Genomic DNA, 19,421 nt, shown 5'->3' on the forward strand with positions numbered 1-19,421 from the left:
CTGAAAGCCGTCGAAGCGAAACGAGGCCGCTGAACGAGTGCGACACACGGCTCGAAAGCAGCGGAGCTTTTATTATGCCACAGTCGACCGCTTCCGCTCCTTCCGGAAAGCAGCGGAAGTAAGCAGCGCAGTTTTATCATACTAGATACATTTGAACGTTCTGTTATAATGCTACTCTGTGCGGTCATCACCTGTCTAATAAAATGCATAGCATATTAAAGTGTCTTTGAGGTTTCCAACCGGAAATCGAGGGTGTATGACGTCATTGGCAGGCGACACAATGACACTATGGACACGGTCCGTGTCACTAGTTAAAATTGCTTATTTCTCTGGATTTAAACATTCTTCGAAACATTTGGGATAATGTAAGTACACAAGTTAGCAAAATATATAAAACCGTTCTAGTGGTTTTTGGATATTTTAATAAAAACATCTTACATATTGTGCCTTTAATCAAACCATTAAAATGGAATCCAGAAAATTTAATTGTGTATGTTTTATGATTTCAATGAATTAGACATGCTTTCTGATTAATAATTTTTAATTTAACCATTAAAACGTAGTCTAGAAAAAAAAAAAAAAAAGAAAAAAAAACAGAATCCAGAAAAATTAAAAGAAAAAAACCCCCCTGAAATTTGAAAAAAATAAAACAGAATTTGGGAAGTTTTATAGGGCCCTATAAAACTAAAAGATATACTTATTTAAATAAGTGTAAAATGTAAACAAGAAAAACCCTTTTAATAAGATTAAAAAGGTATTTAAAAAAGCTGATATACAGTAGTTGATATACAGTACAGCTAATACCAAAATAAAACTCATCGATCCATTAATTCATAATTAACTCATAATAGATCTATAAATCATCATTAAAAAAAATAAAAGTACCATAACATCACCGATTAATTTAACGAAAAGTAAAATCAATGAATGGCTGTGTCACCTGCACTGCAATTACCTTTCCAATTACTCCAAAGGTGTACAGTGAGGTTCAGGTCACGCTTTGTGCAGACCAGTCAAGTTCTTTCACACCACACTCTGTAAACCATTTATTTTTGCACCTTATTTTGTGCACAGGGGGACTGCCGGTCATGCTGGAACAGAAAGGTACTCTACAAAAAGCAATGGCTGAAAACCCATTAATTAGAAGCAGGTTTACACATACCTTTTTTGGCCACCATATAGTGTATATGCAACACACACACATACACACACATACTGACCTCAAACATAAAATTGCTCCACATCTCCTTTCCTTACTCTCTTACATACATGGAGAGCCTCACACATATATACATAAAACAAAGCCAATGAAGCTCTTATGAGTGTGAGCTGAGAGCACTTCCTGGTGCGGAGTGTCTGTATTTGGAGCTTTTGAGAGCACAGCAGCAGCAGTGCTGAGAGATTAAAGGAGGCAAAGAGAGGAGAGAGGGATGAGAGAATAGGGAATGAGAGAATGATTTATTTAACTGCTTTGTAGATGACAGGAGAGTTGGCGAGAGTGTGTCCTTCTTTCCTGCCAACTTTCCCTTCTTGCCCTCTCTTGAACACTGAATAGGTCTTCGATTTCTTTGTGGTGTTTGCTCCTTCTATGTAAATTTTCATCTCTGCCTTTTTTCCCCACTCTAATCACACCATCCATCTGTCGCATTTAATTCAATTCAGTTAAATTCAAAGTTCAGTTCAGGTACGTTCAATTCGCTCTCTCCCTTTGACGGCGTATCATGTCAACGTACTTGTGCGGATCTGGAATGGCACCATCTGTTTGAGGGCCTCTGTTGATAAATGAGGTGTCATGAGCAGGTGAGGCCCGAGGCCCCCCGCGACCCCTTCCCTTCCACTTCTCCTTCCTTCAAACCCGCACACGTTTCCTTCACATCGCCACAACCTGCACTAATGCGGAAAAATCGGCTCCTAAACACTTCCCAAGACAACTGCCATTAGAAGTCATTAGTTGAGAGTGCACTGCATACCTACTATCACAATCTGCCTCAACCAAACAGTCAATCCGAGAGACTGCATCACAGTTCATACATTCCCATCTGAAATGAATCATTTGAATAACAGTGTAGAAGATAAAAGGTAAGTGAAGTGTTAAAAATAAGCACCGGTTGCTATGATTCGTACATGAACGCTGATCAGATGGTGATCTGTCACTCTTAAACCCATTATTTTCACCTAAAATGAAAATGTTTTGCTCACTTGCCAATAGGTCCTGCTGTTTGTTGCCATGGCAGTCAAGCTGCCACAGAACCTGACAATAATATTCTACAATGCAAATGGATCTATGTCCCACTCTACACCCTGACTGGGCAATGTAGGGAAAAAAATCATGAAATATTGTGTAACTTCACAGAGAATCTCATTAGCACTGCGCACAGTTCACTTACAATTTGCTAAATAAAATTCTAAAATAATATTTACAAACAATTTACTTGTTTTATTTCAGTAAATACAGTATTTAATGGAATTAATTTGACTGAAAAGGACAGACAAGGCAAAATAAAATTGGAAAAAAATGAAAATAAAGTAATATTTTTAAACAAAATTATATATAATTATGTAAAAAATAAAGCAAGCCAAATGTAAGATCAAAGTAAAGCTGTCATTTTTAAGTGAACATAAAGTGAAGTGAATAGATAAACAGCCTGAAAACCTTTCAAACGTTTTGATGCCAAGCATCCACAAATTTGACAAAACAGCATATTAGAATAACTTCAAAGAAAGAATCATGTGAGACTGAAGACTGAAATAATGTCTGCTGAATTAAGTTTTGGCATCACAGAAATAAATTACATTTTAAAATATATTAAATTATTTTTTATATTCTAATAACATAACACAATATTACTGTTTCACTGTATTTTTTATCAAATAAATGCAGCTTTGGCTGTCCCCAATTTGAAACTCCCCCTGGCTTACAAAATATTACAGTATTGGTTGCTTGTTGATAGTCCTATATGTAAAGTAAATGCTTTTGACTTGGAAACTTTGCAAACATCAAACATAACTAGAACATACATACATCAGAAAACAAATGCCTACTGAATAGAGGCAGCTTTGCCTCCCCATTTCAGACTTTCACTGCATGCCACTGCTACAAATGCTGTCCCATGCCCTGAACAGACAGAAAATATATATGTATGTATGTTGATGTGGGTGTAGCACTCATTTCTATGTTTATTCATATTTAATAAAAGCTGGCATGCGTGTTTCAGGCCATAATGACAAGCTAGAGACTGAAGAAGATATAGCCATCATGAAGACTGCATCTGCTGAGATACTGTATCAAAATCTATTACGCAACATCCATCCTCACCCCAGGCTAATCAATATGAAATGGAGAAATCTGTAGATGCATTCTGGAAAAACTCCCCAAACTCAGCATTCTCTTTGGTCCTCCAGTCCACCATTAATTCTCACACTTTGAACAAATTATCAAATAGAATGAAACCATGTTGCCAAAGCAGCAGAAATAAATTTGAGACTAGAATCTTAAATAGACTGCGTGAGACAAGTGCTTCACTGTAAGAGAATAATTCAGATTTGTGTGAAAGCATTTATGTCGCTGATGACCTTGCAGCGACTTTTAGCACCTGAAGCTTCCAGGACGGTCCAAGGTTATATCTCGCATTTGCAGTCTGACAAACGTGACGGCTACATTGTCTTTAGGCAATGGCAGATTGACCTCAGCGGGAGTGAAATGACAGGCCTCTTCTATTCACCTCCCTCTTTCTCATTCTTTCATTTCATTTTTATCCCTTCATCCTGGCGATAAGCTCCACCTTTCAGTTTTAATTTCTGACCCAAATAGCAGGCTCCTAGTGGGTGCTGTTCCAGTAACGCCGGCCAGCCTCTTTGATGCTGCTCCAGAGCGTCAGCGCAAAGCTCGTCACTTCAACTCTCAAGCTCTTCAGTTGCCCAAAAGCAGCTCTGTTTTTCATAACCATATCATCCCTATTGCTTAGCATTATCCTATATACTCCATTCATTCAGCAATGCACATAATACTCGGCTTTATCACACTCTCATACCTTCTCATTGACTCCACCAGCAGGCATTTGTGCCAGTGACCCAAAGCCCTGATTGTGATTAACGATCTACGACTATTTGTCTCTGTTCGCTCGCAGGATCCTCGAATGTGATGACAGAATCCACCCCGGGACAGCCGACGTTCCCAGCACTCATGAGAGAGAAGGGGAGAAGAGAAATTTACCTTGAATGATGCACCATTTATGTACGAGTGAAAAAAGAGGTCAGATTTAATTTAAAAATTGGCTCCCATTCCTCGTTTCTACATATGAAAGCTCACAAATGAAAAAGCCTGGCCTAACGCCCGGTATGGAAATATAAAAGTTATGAATAATGCTTCTGTCTCAATCACCAGGTCTGTTTTAATAAGGTGGATTAGTACAGAACAGCACCTGCTCAGAAGAATGCGTGGTCCTCAGACAGAGATACTCAGGGGAGGATCTTGAGCTTCAGAGGTGGGTTTCTTTCCTCTGTTGCCCACCGAGGAACCCTGCTAAAACTCACGAGTAAAGTGTAATATAGAAAATCAGTCTAGGTCATTAGTGCCGGTGGTGTCTGTGTCTCCTTCACTGTGGCCGGTGCCTCCAAAAGAAAGCTGGTGATTTACAGACTGTTGGTAATCATGAAATGGCTCCTTTGTTAATGAAAATGCCCATAGATCCATACACAGCCTTCTGCAACCATAATTCACTGGTAAATATGGGCAGCGAGTGAGCCACAACCAAGCCGACAAGCCGGAAAAATTAACGAATTGGGTCAAAACACGTCTTGAATGAGAAAATAAGTGTCATGTACATTGACGAGAGCTTGTACATCAGTTATCGATTCTGGACCAAAAACAACTAAGGGCATTAACGTGCCTACTTCAGCACAGATCAGCAAGGTCAAGAAGTTTGCGCCCCTGCTGTTCCTCACATGAAAGTGCTTTAGTTTGTTGTCCCTTTTTCCTTCAAGTTCCTCAACACATAAATATTAAACAAGTCAATACCTCGTTCTCTCTCAACCTCTAGTCTCTCCTACTACCTGCTTTTTCATAATTTAGTTGATTAGAGAGTGAATGTCGATGGCTTCCTATTTTGTCCCGCAATGTTTCAGCCATTGAGGTAAAGGCCTGTTAACCAATTCATCTTGAGGATCCAATGACAGCCTGTTTGTTTTTCACATGCAGATTGATTCCACCCTGTGCACTACTTATCATTTTAATTATGATAAAGTCCATTTCACCAAGTACTGGGGCAAGAAAACAGGCCAGCTTCGTCTAATCCATCTATCCATTCACCTATCCACCCACCCACCCCATCCATCCATCCCACCTCCATCAAACTATCAATCCAGCAATCAACCCATCTATTCATCCATCCATCTATCCATCTATCCACTCTTCCATTCATTCTCTTCCATTCATTGGTCCATCCGTCATCTATCACCCTGACTAGCTTTGTATTGAATAGAGTTGGAACAACTAATCAATAAAATTGATAAACAATAATCCAAATAGTCCACAATGAATTTAGATTAGTAGTATTAAAATAGTAGTAGTAACAGTTTTATTAAAATAAAAATGCAAAAATGGCATGCAGCAAGAGACAACACTTTTTACTGTTATATTGATTTTTCAGAACAGTTTCTAACATTAAGCAAGCAATTGTTGCGGTCATTGTCAAACTATAAATACTTCACATGACAAGCTTGTCAATCAAACAGAGAAAAAAAGCACAATTATTTTGGACAAAACAATTCATCATTGGATTTCACATTTAGGTTTTAAATTAACCATAATGAATTTACATCCTATATGTGAAGCAAGTAATTTGATGTTGTAATTGTGGTCTGTATAATGTATGCAAAACATTGAGTGGAAATAAATGTGTAAAATGAATGATACAGATAAAAACACCGTTTGAAAACAGCCAGAGTCAAAATAACCATTTATAGTGGCCATTTACCATTTATATATATATATATATAAATAAAAGCCAGAAAAAAGCTTATAGAAATAAAATAATGATTATTTTAATAAATATAATAACCATTAAATAATAAAAATAAATTATATATATATATATATATATATATATATATATTTATTACACAGCTCTCGGGAATACTCATTCAAACACAGCTACCATCATTTTGCATATTTACTGTAAAATGAAACCAGAGGAATTCAGTATTAATAGTAGGCTTGTGGTAATATTGTTGAAGTGTTCATCTTGTTGCCAGAATGCCACTGTTATAGATTTAAGGTAATAAAAAAATATGATTTTAAAACGCCTCCTCCTTAAACAACAATTCAAGTCCTCATGTTTTTTTTATGCGGTGAAAAGCGCATAAATAATTAGTGATATGGTGTGTAATTAGTGATACAAGTGTACATTATGCCTCAAATGTCCATCTTGTATGAAGTCAGTCTAGGCTCAATGCCATTTGTTAGGGACAGTGATTCTTTGCGGCAGATTTGCGTTTAAAAAGCTAATAAAATATTTCAACGATTTTTTGTCTATTTATTTACATATGTGGCAAATAGCCATGTAATAAGCGGGATAATACACTATCCTTTACATATTAAAATTAAATGTGTGTATATAATATATGTGTGTGTGTTTATTTATTTATTTTTTTTGCATTACACATTTTTTGTGCACAATGTTTTGGGCACAATTAGCAAATTGGCAAAACATGGAATAATTCCATAGTCAGAGAAATAACTAATCAAAATAGTGTTTTTTTTCCTCCCAGAGCTTTAGCAGAAAAAGTCACTTGTTAATGCAACTGCATGATTGCACATCTCATTCGTCCTCCATGATTTCCAGCTTTACTTTTTAATACAGCTGGCAAAAGAAGAGAGGGGAGCGAGTAAGTGAGAAACATGGTAGCTTTGCAGTGGCGTCTGGGGACTGGTGCAGCCATTAACTATGTGAGAGTGAGAGGGCCTTAATGAAGTGAACTGTGCTCTCAGAGTTAATGAGAGAGTGAACTCACCACTAGAGCAGTCCAGTCCTCCCCAGCCTGGCTCACACTGACATGTATCAGGAGACACACATCGACCATGGGCACACTCCTCGGTACATCGTGCTATCAGAGAGAAAAGAACAGGAAGACAAAGAATGCTTTAAACACAGCAGAAATAGAAAAGGATTCTGGCAAAACACTTGGCAGAGAATAAATGGAGCTTGAGGTCCAAACACAAATAAGTTGTTGGATGCATCTTGCATAAGACAGGAATGTGAATTAGCACAGGATGCTATCCAGACACTGTAGGTCTGAGTCTCCCACAAGACATAATTTAGCCGCCCGCAAATGTCTGCTGATGTGCTGATATGGAGGATAATGACTACACTGGCCATTTTCCAAAGATGGCTGTCACCGATGGCTCCTCGCTAGTGCCAAACACAGAGCAAAGACCTTCTTATGGTCGCACGTTTAAAATGCTCACTCCGACCACAAGCTAAACGATTTCCTAAGAGATTGAGCCCTTGGTCAACATCTCAGTTTATCACATGAACCGGTTGTTCCGTGCAAAACGAGCCGACGTAAGCAGCCACAGCCGCAAGGAAACAAGCTGTAAATCCCTCCAAATTTGATCAGCCTGCACTTTGCCACAATACTCTAACGCAGTGCCAGCCAGCCTTCATGCTGTTTACGAAGTGTGCAGTTTTCTTGATCATTCCTATTGAACAACACAGCATCCAATTGATTGTCTATAGCATTAGTATTCCTGCCCGGGCCCTCGCATTCAGTCAGATATTTGGATTCGGACAAGTAATAAAATGACCTACATGGAGTTTTTGCCAGTCTTCTTTTTTTTTTTCTTCTTCTTTTTCAGGATGATGAAAAAGATGAATTAGAGGGAAAATATATAGGCGTTAAGCATGAATAATGCTTAAGGGAGTGAAGGTCACCTGGCCAGCAGGACTCAAACCGACAGGCTCTTATCGGAGTCAGGAAACAGTCGACCCCCAAAGCTTCTGGAACAATCCACTTTGATTGGAATCAGCAGTGACTCTCCAAGTATAGGCGGAAGAGAGCATGTACTTCTAGAGAATTTAGTGTGAAGAAGGTAACAAAAAAGTGTCAGATGCTATGGTATGTCCTTATCTTTGACCATGAAATATGTGAAGGTTGGTTCTATAAATAACAGAAAGTTAATGTGGCCAGTCATGCATTTCGTTGAAAGAAACCTGATAAACACAATGTGATGATCAGCATTTATCTTGTCCGGTTAATACGCATATTCTGATTCTCTTGGGAAACAGTGAGAGAAGTCTTCCCTAACCTTTTCTAACCTAAACACAGACTCAAAAGGTAATGAATTCAGGTTCTCGTGACTCTCCAAGTATAGGCGGAAGAGAGCATGTACTTCTAGAGAATTTAGCGTGAAGGTAACAAAAAAAGTGTCAGATGCTATGGTATGTCCTTATCTTTGACCATGAAATATGTGAAGGTTGGTTCTATAAATAACAGAAAGTTAATGTGGCCAGTCATGCATTTTGTTGAAAGAAACCTGATAAACACAATGTGATGATCAGCATTTTTCTTGTCCGATTAATACGCATATTCTGATTCTCTTGGGAAACAGTGAGAGAAGTCTTCAATAACCTTTTCTAACCTAAACACAAACTCAAAAGGTAATGAATTCAGGTTCTCATAAAGTGATATATAGCGATACAGTGGAGTGTGTGTTAATCTGAATAAATCAATTCAGAGTGAACTAAGGGATAGGTACTTGGGCTTCTTTCCCCCCTTCTACTCCAATGTGTTCCTCCAAACCGCACAAGAGCCACTCAGTAAGGAGCTATATTTCAAGTTCTGTCACGTTCACAGGAGCCCCGAAGTATGACACAAATCTTAAATGTCAACACTTCGGGAACAGGGAATTATTTTGGCAAAAGCTGCCCACACATTTTGTGGTGCTTATGATAATCTGTTTTTTTACCAGTAAATTGTTTTGAAATATTACTATGCATTTTTATACAGAGGGAAAGGGCTGCAGATTTCTTATATTTTTAAGTAACGAAAAAGAGTACGTTTTGATGCATTTAAAATGCACTGTACACAAATTAAGGTTTCTATATGAATCAGCTATAGATACTTTTATACCATGCGAAAAGAAAATCTTTAAACGTAATTTTCACACTCCCACTAGTTTAATTTGTCTATTAACCATTAAATAACAACCATTAGTTACATACATGCATATGCATGTATGCACTAATAATAGAATAGTAACTAGAAAATCAGCAATTCTTCACAGATCCAACAATATTCATAGTATTTACTTTGACTTTTCTTTGTTTTCTTAGCACATCTAATTTTATTATGGGGCAAAATTGTTGGTTGTGATGGAAATGACAGCACAGCTGTCTGACAACAATGCTAAAAATTTAAATATTATAATGGATTTTCATAGCTAAAATCTGAATAAAATCGAGAGTCTGTGTTAAAAAAAAATCTACACTTTACAGTGAATGTGACCTTCACATATCAAAAAGAAAGAAAAAAGTCAACTCCGTAAAAGTGCCAGAAGTTGTTTGTATGCAGACATTGCAAATTGCCTTCTTGGTTGAAAAAGTTGAGACGATCCTCTAAGAATGAATATAAAAAATGTTGTGCATGCAAATAAATCACACTCATAAGAGTGAATTAATGTGTGTGCATGCTTTGATTCTGGCACACACTAAAGCTGGCTGCATTTGGTAAAGGATGAGGCAGGACTTGCCCTCATTCTAGGCCAGCACGGCTATAGATTATCGCTCTTTCAGCCTTCATCTGGGCCCTCAATATTGGACATAAGCACAGGAAGGGGATGGGAGAGAGGGAGAATCCCAAATACCCAGAGGATGGTGCTTAGAGCAGAAATGCTCCACACACAGAAAATGCTAAACCTGCCACTGGCAAATAATGCAGTATGGATTTACACAGCACTGAGAACCTGATATTCAAGCATGCCAGTTCTCCTCCATCTTAAGAAAAAAGAAAAATCCTTCGCATTTTGTGCTGACAAAGACATCAGTTTGACTTCTTGAAATCAATGAAGCCACGCAACGTGCTCAAAAGCGAGGTTTAAAAAACTCTGGTGATGAAATGATTGATTTTTGTTACAATCAGCAATTTCTGATCAGACAACAGAGACGAACTGCTAATTTGTCACATCTTTTCAGCAAATTAAAATTCATTTATGTAATGTAGGTGAAAGGATAAAGCGTGCCTTCTCCCAAGAGCTGAATTGATGTACGTGTCTACAATACTTCAGAAAATAGGTCCTGCATTTTAATTAAAATTCAATGAATCTTCTTCCTTCTATACAGAAAAAGTCTATGTCTGCAGGCTGTGGTGAAAAATTACGTCTTTCATTTCGATAAAAGGCTAATCTCATTACACACTGGCGTTATCATACCGTGTTAACAATAGAGCTAATTGTAATTGTCATGCATTATTACACCGAATACTCATCAGGCCAAAGATTTAAACATACAGTTTGACAATCAGTCAATCATTTAACACATTAAATAATCCAAGGTTATTACTGTATGCATCTATCATAAAGGATCTGCTTTATATCCTAGTACAGTGTATGAACTTTTTAATAACAAACCTAAAACAGGATTTGGAATCAAACATCTAATCCATCATTAAAACTAAGATGTGAAATCTACTTTGCGATGGTGCATGGGATTTTATTAGAGCATCTAATTCTCCAGCAAGAAGCTGCAGCATGCACATAGCATCATTAATACTGCATCACTAACTATTTGAGACTGTTCTGACCAGATGGTGTAAACTGCTTTGGCTCCATGTACGGCTTCCTTCTTCAAAAGAAAAATCATTTTTGCTCAGTATGAGCAAGGTCGCCTTCTCGACATTAAATGCACAATCCACACTTGCAAAAACAGTGCTGGTGTTATGAGAGGAACAGACTCACTGGCTTCCATCACTACTAAGTCCACTGACAGTTTGGGATTGATAGGAGTAGTGCATGCAGGTTAAATGACTCACATGATTCGGGCACATAAAACAAGAAAAAGTCTTGTTTGTTGACCTCCCTATGGACACAGAAGGCAACCCGCAAACATGTCGCCTTCAAAGCGACTAGGCTGTGTTGGTTTAGGCCATTAATGAATTATGCCTTTAAAATGCAGCTAATACACAAGGGACTGATTCTACTAGGAAAGCAGCTCATAAAAGGCCCATATGAGAGGATAAACCCTGAGGTGTTCAGATTGAGAAGAAAAGCAAAGATCCACATATATGTAATGAAAATGGCTTTAATACCTTCTCTTGTCCCTGCGAAGTGAACATAGCTAGTTCTACAAAGCTTTTAATCCTGCCAGTGAGAGCAGTAGGATTATTCACAGAGCAGATACAACCAAAAAAAAAACAAACCGAAAACCCACAGACCTCTCTGAGGTGACCACACCATTGCACAAAAACTCCTTATTAGACTTCTTGCTAGTACCTCACATACAAGGTTAAATTATACCTGGAAATCAAATGACGTGAATTATGAAGATGAATAAATATTTTTAACAATTTACATTTGTTGAAGACTTTGTACAGAAGTGTTTCTTCACTTATGGTTGTACAGGTAACAAATGTCTGCCACCAAGTCTGGCCTGTGCACCATTTACTAAATGTCTAACAAATATAGGCAAAAGTCCAGAAAGTAAAGAAATGAATGAAGTACTTTACAATGAGGTATTTAAGTAAAACAGCTGTAACACACAGCATCTAGTGGTTTACTGCTTTTATAAAATGCAAAGTAGAGCAACAAGAAAATGCTCAGTAAATAATTGCTTTTATTAATGGGATAGTTCACCCAAAAAGGAAAATTCTGTCATTAGTTACTCACCCTCATGTCGTTCCAAACCCGTAAGACCTTTGTTCGTCTTCAGAATACAAATTAAGATATTTTAAATGAAACATAAGCCTCCATAGACAGCAACGGAGCTAGCTACCACATTCAAGGCCCAGAAAGGTTCTAAGGACAACATTAAAATAGTCCATGTGACATCAGTGGTTCAACCGTAATTTTACTAAGCTACGAGAATATTAGGGTGGGGTACCGTTCACATTTCAACCGGTACGGTACCGGTATCGGTACCTGAATTTCGGTGCTGGTACCCAACGGTACCTTTTTTCGGTACTTTACTCTCTGTGTAATTACAAAAACATTTATTTCAGTGAAAAAATAAGTCCAAAAGTCTCAATTTCAACATTTTGAACAATAGGGCCCTACAAACTTTTTCTTTCTTTGATAGAAAATTTAATATTTAAAGATGTACATTATACTGTACAAAAGTAATACAAGAGTAATATATTTCTGTTACATGTTAAACTGTACTTTTATTTTGACAGGTTGCCATGAAGTTTCTGTGTGTATACAGTATGATGATGCTAGTTTTCTCAAATGAAACGGTAAAATTCTCACGAAGTGACTCTCACAGCAGCTCTGGGGATTAAGTTTTTGTGTTCATGCCGTTGTATAGTGAGGCACAGAGTGTCACGCGTGCTTCAGTATTTGTGTGGTAAACAAAACCGCGTTTCCGCCATTCATACATACAGAGGCAAGCGGAACATGCAGGATTCATATTTAAACCGTCTTTTTGCATTTTAACATTCACAGACACTAGTTCATATCGCGATTCGAATTAAGTGGCAGACCTACTTTAGATTTATTCGTCCAAAATTGATGAATTCCGTGGCATTCCGCGCTATAGAGTAAATGACGTTTTTATGAATGGACTCCACGATCCCGTCCGCGTTTTCGCAGAAACCATACGGCCCTAGAAATGTAACCACACTTCAGAACATTTCGGCTTGACCTACGAAGTGACTCTCACAGCAGCTCTGGGGATTAAGTTTTTGTGTTCATGCCGTTGTATAGTGAGGCACAGAGTGTCACGCGTGCTTCAGTATTTGTGTGGTAAACAAAACCGCGTTTCCGCCATTCATACATACAGAGGCAAGCGGAACATGCAGGATTCACATTTAAACCATCTTTTTGCATTTTAATATTCACAGACACTAGTTCATATCACGATTCGAATTAAGTGGCAGTGGCTACTTTTGATTTATTCATCCAAAATTGATGAATTCTGTGGCATTCCGCGCTTACGTTTTTATGAATGGACTGATCCCGTCCGCGTTTTCGCAGAAACCATATGGCCCTAGAAATGTAACCACACTTCAGAACATTTCGGTTTGCCCTGTGTGTTGTTTGAACGAGTTGCAGGGGCGACATCACGTCACAGAGTCTCTCTTTCTCGCTCTGTAGCGTATGCGCCCAGATGCGTTCTCAGGTACCGAAATTTGGCACCAATTGATTTAACGTGAATCGGTACTCGGTAGTACCGACGCAATTCGGTCGGTACCCTTAAAAGTACCGAGTTCGTACCCAACCCTAGAGAATACTATTTGTGCTCAAAGAAAACATGGTACTCTTGTGAACGCACGTCAAAGACTGACACGGAAGAGAAGAACTTGTTGAATAAAGTTGTTATTTTTGTTTTCTTTGCGCACAAAAAGTATTCTCGTAGCTTCATAAAATTAAGGTTGAATCACTGATGTCACTGGGAATATTTTAATGATGTCCTTACTAACTTTTTGGGCCTTGAATGTGGTAGTTTCTTTGCTGTCTATGCAGGGTCAGAAAGCTCTCGGACTTCATCAAAAATATCTTGATTTGTGTTCTGAAGATGAACGAAGGTCTTACGGGTTTGGAATGACATGAGGGTGAGTAATTAAAGATATAATTTTTATTTTTGGGTGAACTATCCCTTTAATATTCACAATAAACAATTCTTCCGCCAGGTATTTAGCTTTAAAGGTTGCATGTTAGGTAGCATCTTTGTGCATGAACAACTGATTTTCAGATTTGGAACTACCCGTTTTATAAAGTATATTTTGGTCAACTCCATATTCAGCCACGTTTTAAACAGCACAGAGGCAATAAACATACCATAAGGTCACTGAGGGAAAAAAAATTATGCCTACCATCTTCTCCACAGATGGTGTGGTTCCATTACAGCAACAACTGTTAACATTAAATTGTTGCAGCTATTGTGTGGTAATGAGAACATTATTGATTATTGTCATTGCCTTCTCCCACTCAGACCACCAGACAATGTCAAAACCGATCCCTATCCCAGCTGCACCTAATCCCATGGTTGTTAGCAGTGCCTTCAGGCTACAGACAGAGCTGGACACAATCCCACTCAATAAGGACAGAAACATGAGATCAACTTTATCTTCAACAGACCATGGTCACTCACATTCAGCCATAAAAAAAATTCCTGTTACTAAAGGTCATTGTTGAAACCTCCTCCTTTCTACAATGACCTTTAGTAACGAAATAACAACATCTGGTGAACAAGCTGTTGATTTACAAGAGGGTTACAATGCATGTATTATTCTCTTTTGGCACTTATTGTTCAATATTATTAATTCCATTCACAAACTTTCAAGAGGATTTGGTCATTTGGTCAATTACTTTAATTATAACAAGAATAGTGAACCCCAAAATAAAAATTGCATCTTCATTTACTCACACTCAAGTTGTTCTACACCTTTATTTATTTTCTTATTTCTCTGCAATTCAAAATGAAAAACCTTGAAGAATGCTCATGCTGCTCTCTTCCATTAAATATTATATTATATTATATTATATTATATTATATTATATTATATTATATTATATTATATTATATTATATTATTAGAAAATCAAAAAGTAGGGGAAAAAGTGGACATTGGACATTGTGCTGTAAATAACTCCATTATGTTCCACCAAAGAAATAAACAGGTCTCGAAAAACATGATGGTGAGTAAATGACAGAGTTTTCATTTTTGGATGAATTAATCATTTCAAAGCTAAAAAGAAAAGCCGTGTGAGCAAATATATCAATTAAATAACTGCCTGAAATATCAAATTGCTCAATACCTGCTGTCATGAGAGCGAGGTGTGAAACTGTAAAATTAAAAATGTCCTTGGATCATAAAAAGTGTTTTCTGTGGCATATGTAAATAGGCTTTTAAATCAAACTACAAAGACTGACAATGCCCGTTAGGTCCCTGTGACACGACGACAGCAAAACAACTGCTGGGTCTCATGGCTCGTTCTATGGTAAAGTGTAAAATTCTCTTTGATACGGTGAAATTAAAATGAAAATTAATTATGAATTAGTGTGAATTCATATAGCAGCATAGCAGGTTAGTAATCAGCATTTCAACCGTCCACACCGTCTGCAGCTCATCCTCTTCTCTTCATAACATTGAACTGAAGTAAAGTTTTATGATTCCTGCAGAGCTGAATATCACAGCGGCCCATATCACGACTTAATATAGGCTGTTAATTTCTTTCATTCTCATGAGAGTCCATTTAAAACGCACAGGCTGAAGAATGCTTATTAACGTCAAGATGCTTTAGTAGTGGACACCGAGTTGAGACTGAATACATTTATCATAACCAGTGTTGGGGAAAGTTACTTTTAAAAGTAATGCATTACAATATTGCGTTACTCAGTTAATTTTTATGGAAAGTAATTCGTTACGTTACTTTTGCACTACTTTTAGTTACTTGAAAAAGTAATCTGATTACGCAACTCACGTTACTTGTAATGCGTTACCCCCCCAACACTGATCATAACCTTACATACTTAAAGCCTAAAAACATGACCACAGGTATTAGTTTCATGCAGACATAGCTGTCCATAGTTAGCCATCCATCCAGAAACAGACATCCATCAGAAAGCCCGTCCCTCCCTCTTGTTAATAATGCCGAGTAGCTGTGAGGACATCAAATCCCATTTGCTCTTAAGCTACGTGTGCTGATTTTTATCCTCTCCCTGGAGCTCGGTAAGACTGTCATTTACCTCATCACCTTGACACGGTCCTGTGCGAGGTCCTTTCACGCAGAGATTTTTGCATATTGTCAAACAACCGCTGAACCGTGCGAGCCAAAGGTCTGAGCTGACTGACAGGATTCGCTCACTTGTGATTAAAACACATTAAAGAATAATGAGTCTGGCCTACACAATAACCAATCCTGAGAAACAAAACACGCATTTACAGTCTTGGCAGCGCCAAAAGACAATAAACGAGTATAAAAACCATTACATTTTACATTTACATGACATTTTTGACATTCACTGCTCATAAAATAATCACTAAAATCTATCATTCAGACCACAGCAAGGGAAAGTTGTTATTTCCTTAATTAGCGTATTATCTCTACAACGGGAGGAATTAGGACAATGTATTTGCAGTGAATCACTCAAGATTCTTTTTTCTAAAAATGAGCGATTACTGAATGCTATTAACGTCGTTGTAATGGCGTACTGGCAGTGTTAAAACTGAAAATATGAGCAAACCCAATATGAGTAGGACCAGTAATGAAAGGCACAAATTATGCCTAGAATATGCAGTTGCAAAAATGCCTCAAAGAAGGCTGAGATTTTGATGAATGCCTCCAGAGAAAGGAGCGGGGTTCAAGGCTTAAGAGGACATCGCTCAAGCAGATGAATGCTTTTATTGTGCTCATAACCACTTGCAAGAAAGAGAAATGGAACTGTGCTGATTTAAGAGGAAATAAGTGAGCGAAATATGAAAGACACTCACGGACACACAAGTCTCCACTCTCGAAGTAGCCAGGGCAGCATTGAGAACGCCGACGGTACATGGTCCTCACCCCGCGCCGATAAGCTGTCTTGTAGCTGGTCCTGAGATGCAAACACATACACAAACATTCAAGAGAAAGCATGAACATCAATAACCTGGCAGGTGAGCTCCACAAGGGCAGAGACACAAAGACATTATGGTGTGCACCTGGCTACCATTAGCTTTTCTATTTGTGTCTAATCCAAGCTACACCCTAGAGGTGGAAAGGGGAGAAATAAACATAATTAAAGTGAGTTAAGGAAAAGTTTTCATGTTCAGTGAAGGACAACTCGCCTCTGAATGCAACACTGCAGCACAGTGACTCATTGAACCCACAGCTTTTAGCCGGAACACTGATGATAAAGTCTTTAATGCAGCAATTAAAACCAATGTAATGTCGGATGACAGTCAAACGGCCATTTCCATCCCGACTCTGACCACTACAATCACGGCTGGTAACATTAACACTTGGTAATAAAGACACTGGCACACCGGCACCTTGATTTTTATGTGTCTAGTAGGAGAGTGCTGCTTGTTGCCATGGAGCGGAATCGTGACAACTGTAGTTCAAAGGTCAGGGTCATGCTCACCTGTGTCTGGTGCATTTAAACCAATTGAGGATGTCGGTGCACCTGGTGTAGTAGATCTGGTCAAAAGGATGAGCGTAGGACTCCTGAACAGTCACTGCGTAGCTAAGAGAGAAAAAGACCAAGAAGAAATGTAAATCTCTCGTTCTTATGTAAAAATCTTTTTTTTTTTCTTTTTTGTTGAAATACATTTAGGTTCTCAACCCTTTAGACTTGAATGCCCCCACTGTCCAATACAATATTAAAGGCCCCCATATCGAGAAATACTAATACTTTTTCTGGAACTTTTGCTGTAATTACAAATAACACTGTTTTTTTCTAACTTTTATTAACAGAAACTGGGAGTGTATATATTAAATCAATTAAATAATGAATTTTGTGATGCTACAAAATTCAAGAATTTAAGTTTGGTATGTCGCAATAAAAATAATATTACTGAGGGTAAAATTAAATATGATTTGAGCATATAAAAGAATTAAGTCATCCTGTGGCCCCTTGACCCCTCATAAGCCCCGGCTGGTTAAGAACCAACTGGGCCAATATATAGCTTGATTCCTTACATAGTTCTGCTGTAAAGTGCATTAAATGCATACATAATTGGTTTATTGTATATTTATTCATTATGCAGAATTGGCATTGTAACATCTTAGCCCATATAGCATGACAACATTCCCCACTATTAGGGGTGGGCGATATGACAAGAATCTTATATCACGGTATGAGTAATTTTATTTCACTGTAACAATATATATCACAATATAGATATTTTTGCTTTAAATACATCCTATATGATATCATAGAAATTTCATAATTCTTGTTACCAGTGTCAATGTCACAATAAACGAATACTAGCCTAAATTAAAAAAAATAATAATAATCAAGCTCACTGAATACTAGTAAACAGTCAGTTATTAAATAAGAATAATAAACTAATTATAAGCAATAGGACAAGAAACTACAGTAGAACAAATAAATAAGAAAAGCTACATACATTGTATAACAATCTAATGTATAAAAAATGCTGCTTATTCTTCACTGTGTAAATTCTTATTAAAGTCTTCTTATTAAAACTACAAAGGTGATTTAGTCAAGAGCAGTGAGATTTTCTCTCTTTTATTGTTTGATTAACATGAATGAGACAGCAGGAATATTAAACTGCTGTCACTTTAAGAGCTTCCCAGATCCAATATAGTGTTACACATGTGTTTTCTTTCTCAGCTGTTTGCTTTCACTTAAGACCTACTGTGTTTACGAGGATACTTGCAAAGACAAGCATTTTGACACATACGAGTGTGTGTATTTAACCGTTCAAGGCCTAAAGCAGCAAAAATAACTCAATAAATAAGTTCAATACTCCTGCACTCTATGAGTACCATCTTTGGTCCTGGGCATTAACAGTGCAAAATTTGAGCCTTTTTGTACATTTAAGTATTTGCATATACAGAAATAAACCTACCCCAAGAAATAGTCACTAGAGTAAAAAGTGACAACTTGCCGTGGGGACCCCTACCTGAAATTGCCCAAACATGATTATGCTGCAGAGAGACAAAGAATTTGCTGGTCTCAAGTCTATAATTAACTGTACCGTGAAGGTACCGTATCCAAAGAAACAAAACCATAAAATACTCAAATGTAATATTCAGACAAGTATCCAACTATTTTGCTTGAAGTTCAAAACAACTTGTTATCTCTAATAACAAGACTAGCATAATACTTCCCTTCCAAAGCTACAGTAAATCTAGAAAAACAAGATGTGTTGTCTTAACTTCCTTGAAAAAACATTACAAAATTGTTGCCAACAAAATGACATTAAAGCTCCGAAATATTCTCTTTCAGGGAAGCAATACTAAAACTCATTCATCTCTGCAGCCCTCTGTCCTCCTCTCTGCAGAGGCAATTGCTCCTGCTTATTTGTCATAGCTGATAACACCCTTTACAAACAATAATTTTTCAGGCAATAGGTTCAGTCAAAACAGATTGTTCTGGTCAACTGGATGCTGTTCTGCCTGCTTTATTTTAGCAACTTATCCTTACTCTCGCTCCCTCCCTCACACACACACACAAGGATAATAATAAGAACATCAATATTGTTTTGTGTGTTTAGTGACTGAACTTAATACCTGTAGGCAAGTGTAACCAGATCAACACTCAC

At 37.6% G+C, this 19,421-nt stretch overlaps 1 protein-coding gene across 3 annotated transcripts in view; it reads right to left on the reverse strand.

Annotated features, from left to right (window-relative positions):
- LOC107686294 (multiple epidermal growth factor-like domains protein 11) overlaps nucleotides 1-19,421 on the reverse strand; it is a 128,516-nt gene that overhangs the window by 75,365 nt on the left and 33,730 nt on the right. For all 3 annotated transcript variants that reach the window (XM_016483235.1, XM_016483236.1, XM_016483234.1), the window contains 3 exons: nucleotides 17,273-17,374; nucleotides 16,644-16,744; nucleotides 7,012-7,104 (listed from right to left, as the gene is read on the reverse strand). In XM_016483235.1, the coding sequence (XP_016338721.1) occupies nucleotides 7,012-7,104; nucleotides 16,644-16,744; nucleotides 17,273-17,374 (296 nt within the window). The remainder of the gene's footprint in view (nucleotides 1-7,011; nucleotides 7,105-16,643; nucleotides 16,745-17,272; nucleotides 17,375-19,421) is intronic.

The sequence above is a fragment of the Sinocyclocheilus anshuiensis genome, unplaced genomic scaffold (genome assembly GCF_001515605.1).
Source record: "Sinocyclocheilus anshuiensis isolate Anshui unplaced genomic scaffold, SAMN03320099.WGS_v1.1 scaffold481, whole genome shotgun sequence".
NCBI classification, from domain to species: domain Eukaryota; kingdom Metazoa; phylum Chordata; class Actinopteri; order Cypriniformes; family Cyprinidae; genus Sinocyclocheilus; species Sinocyclocheilus anshuiensis.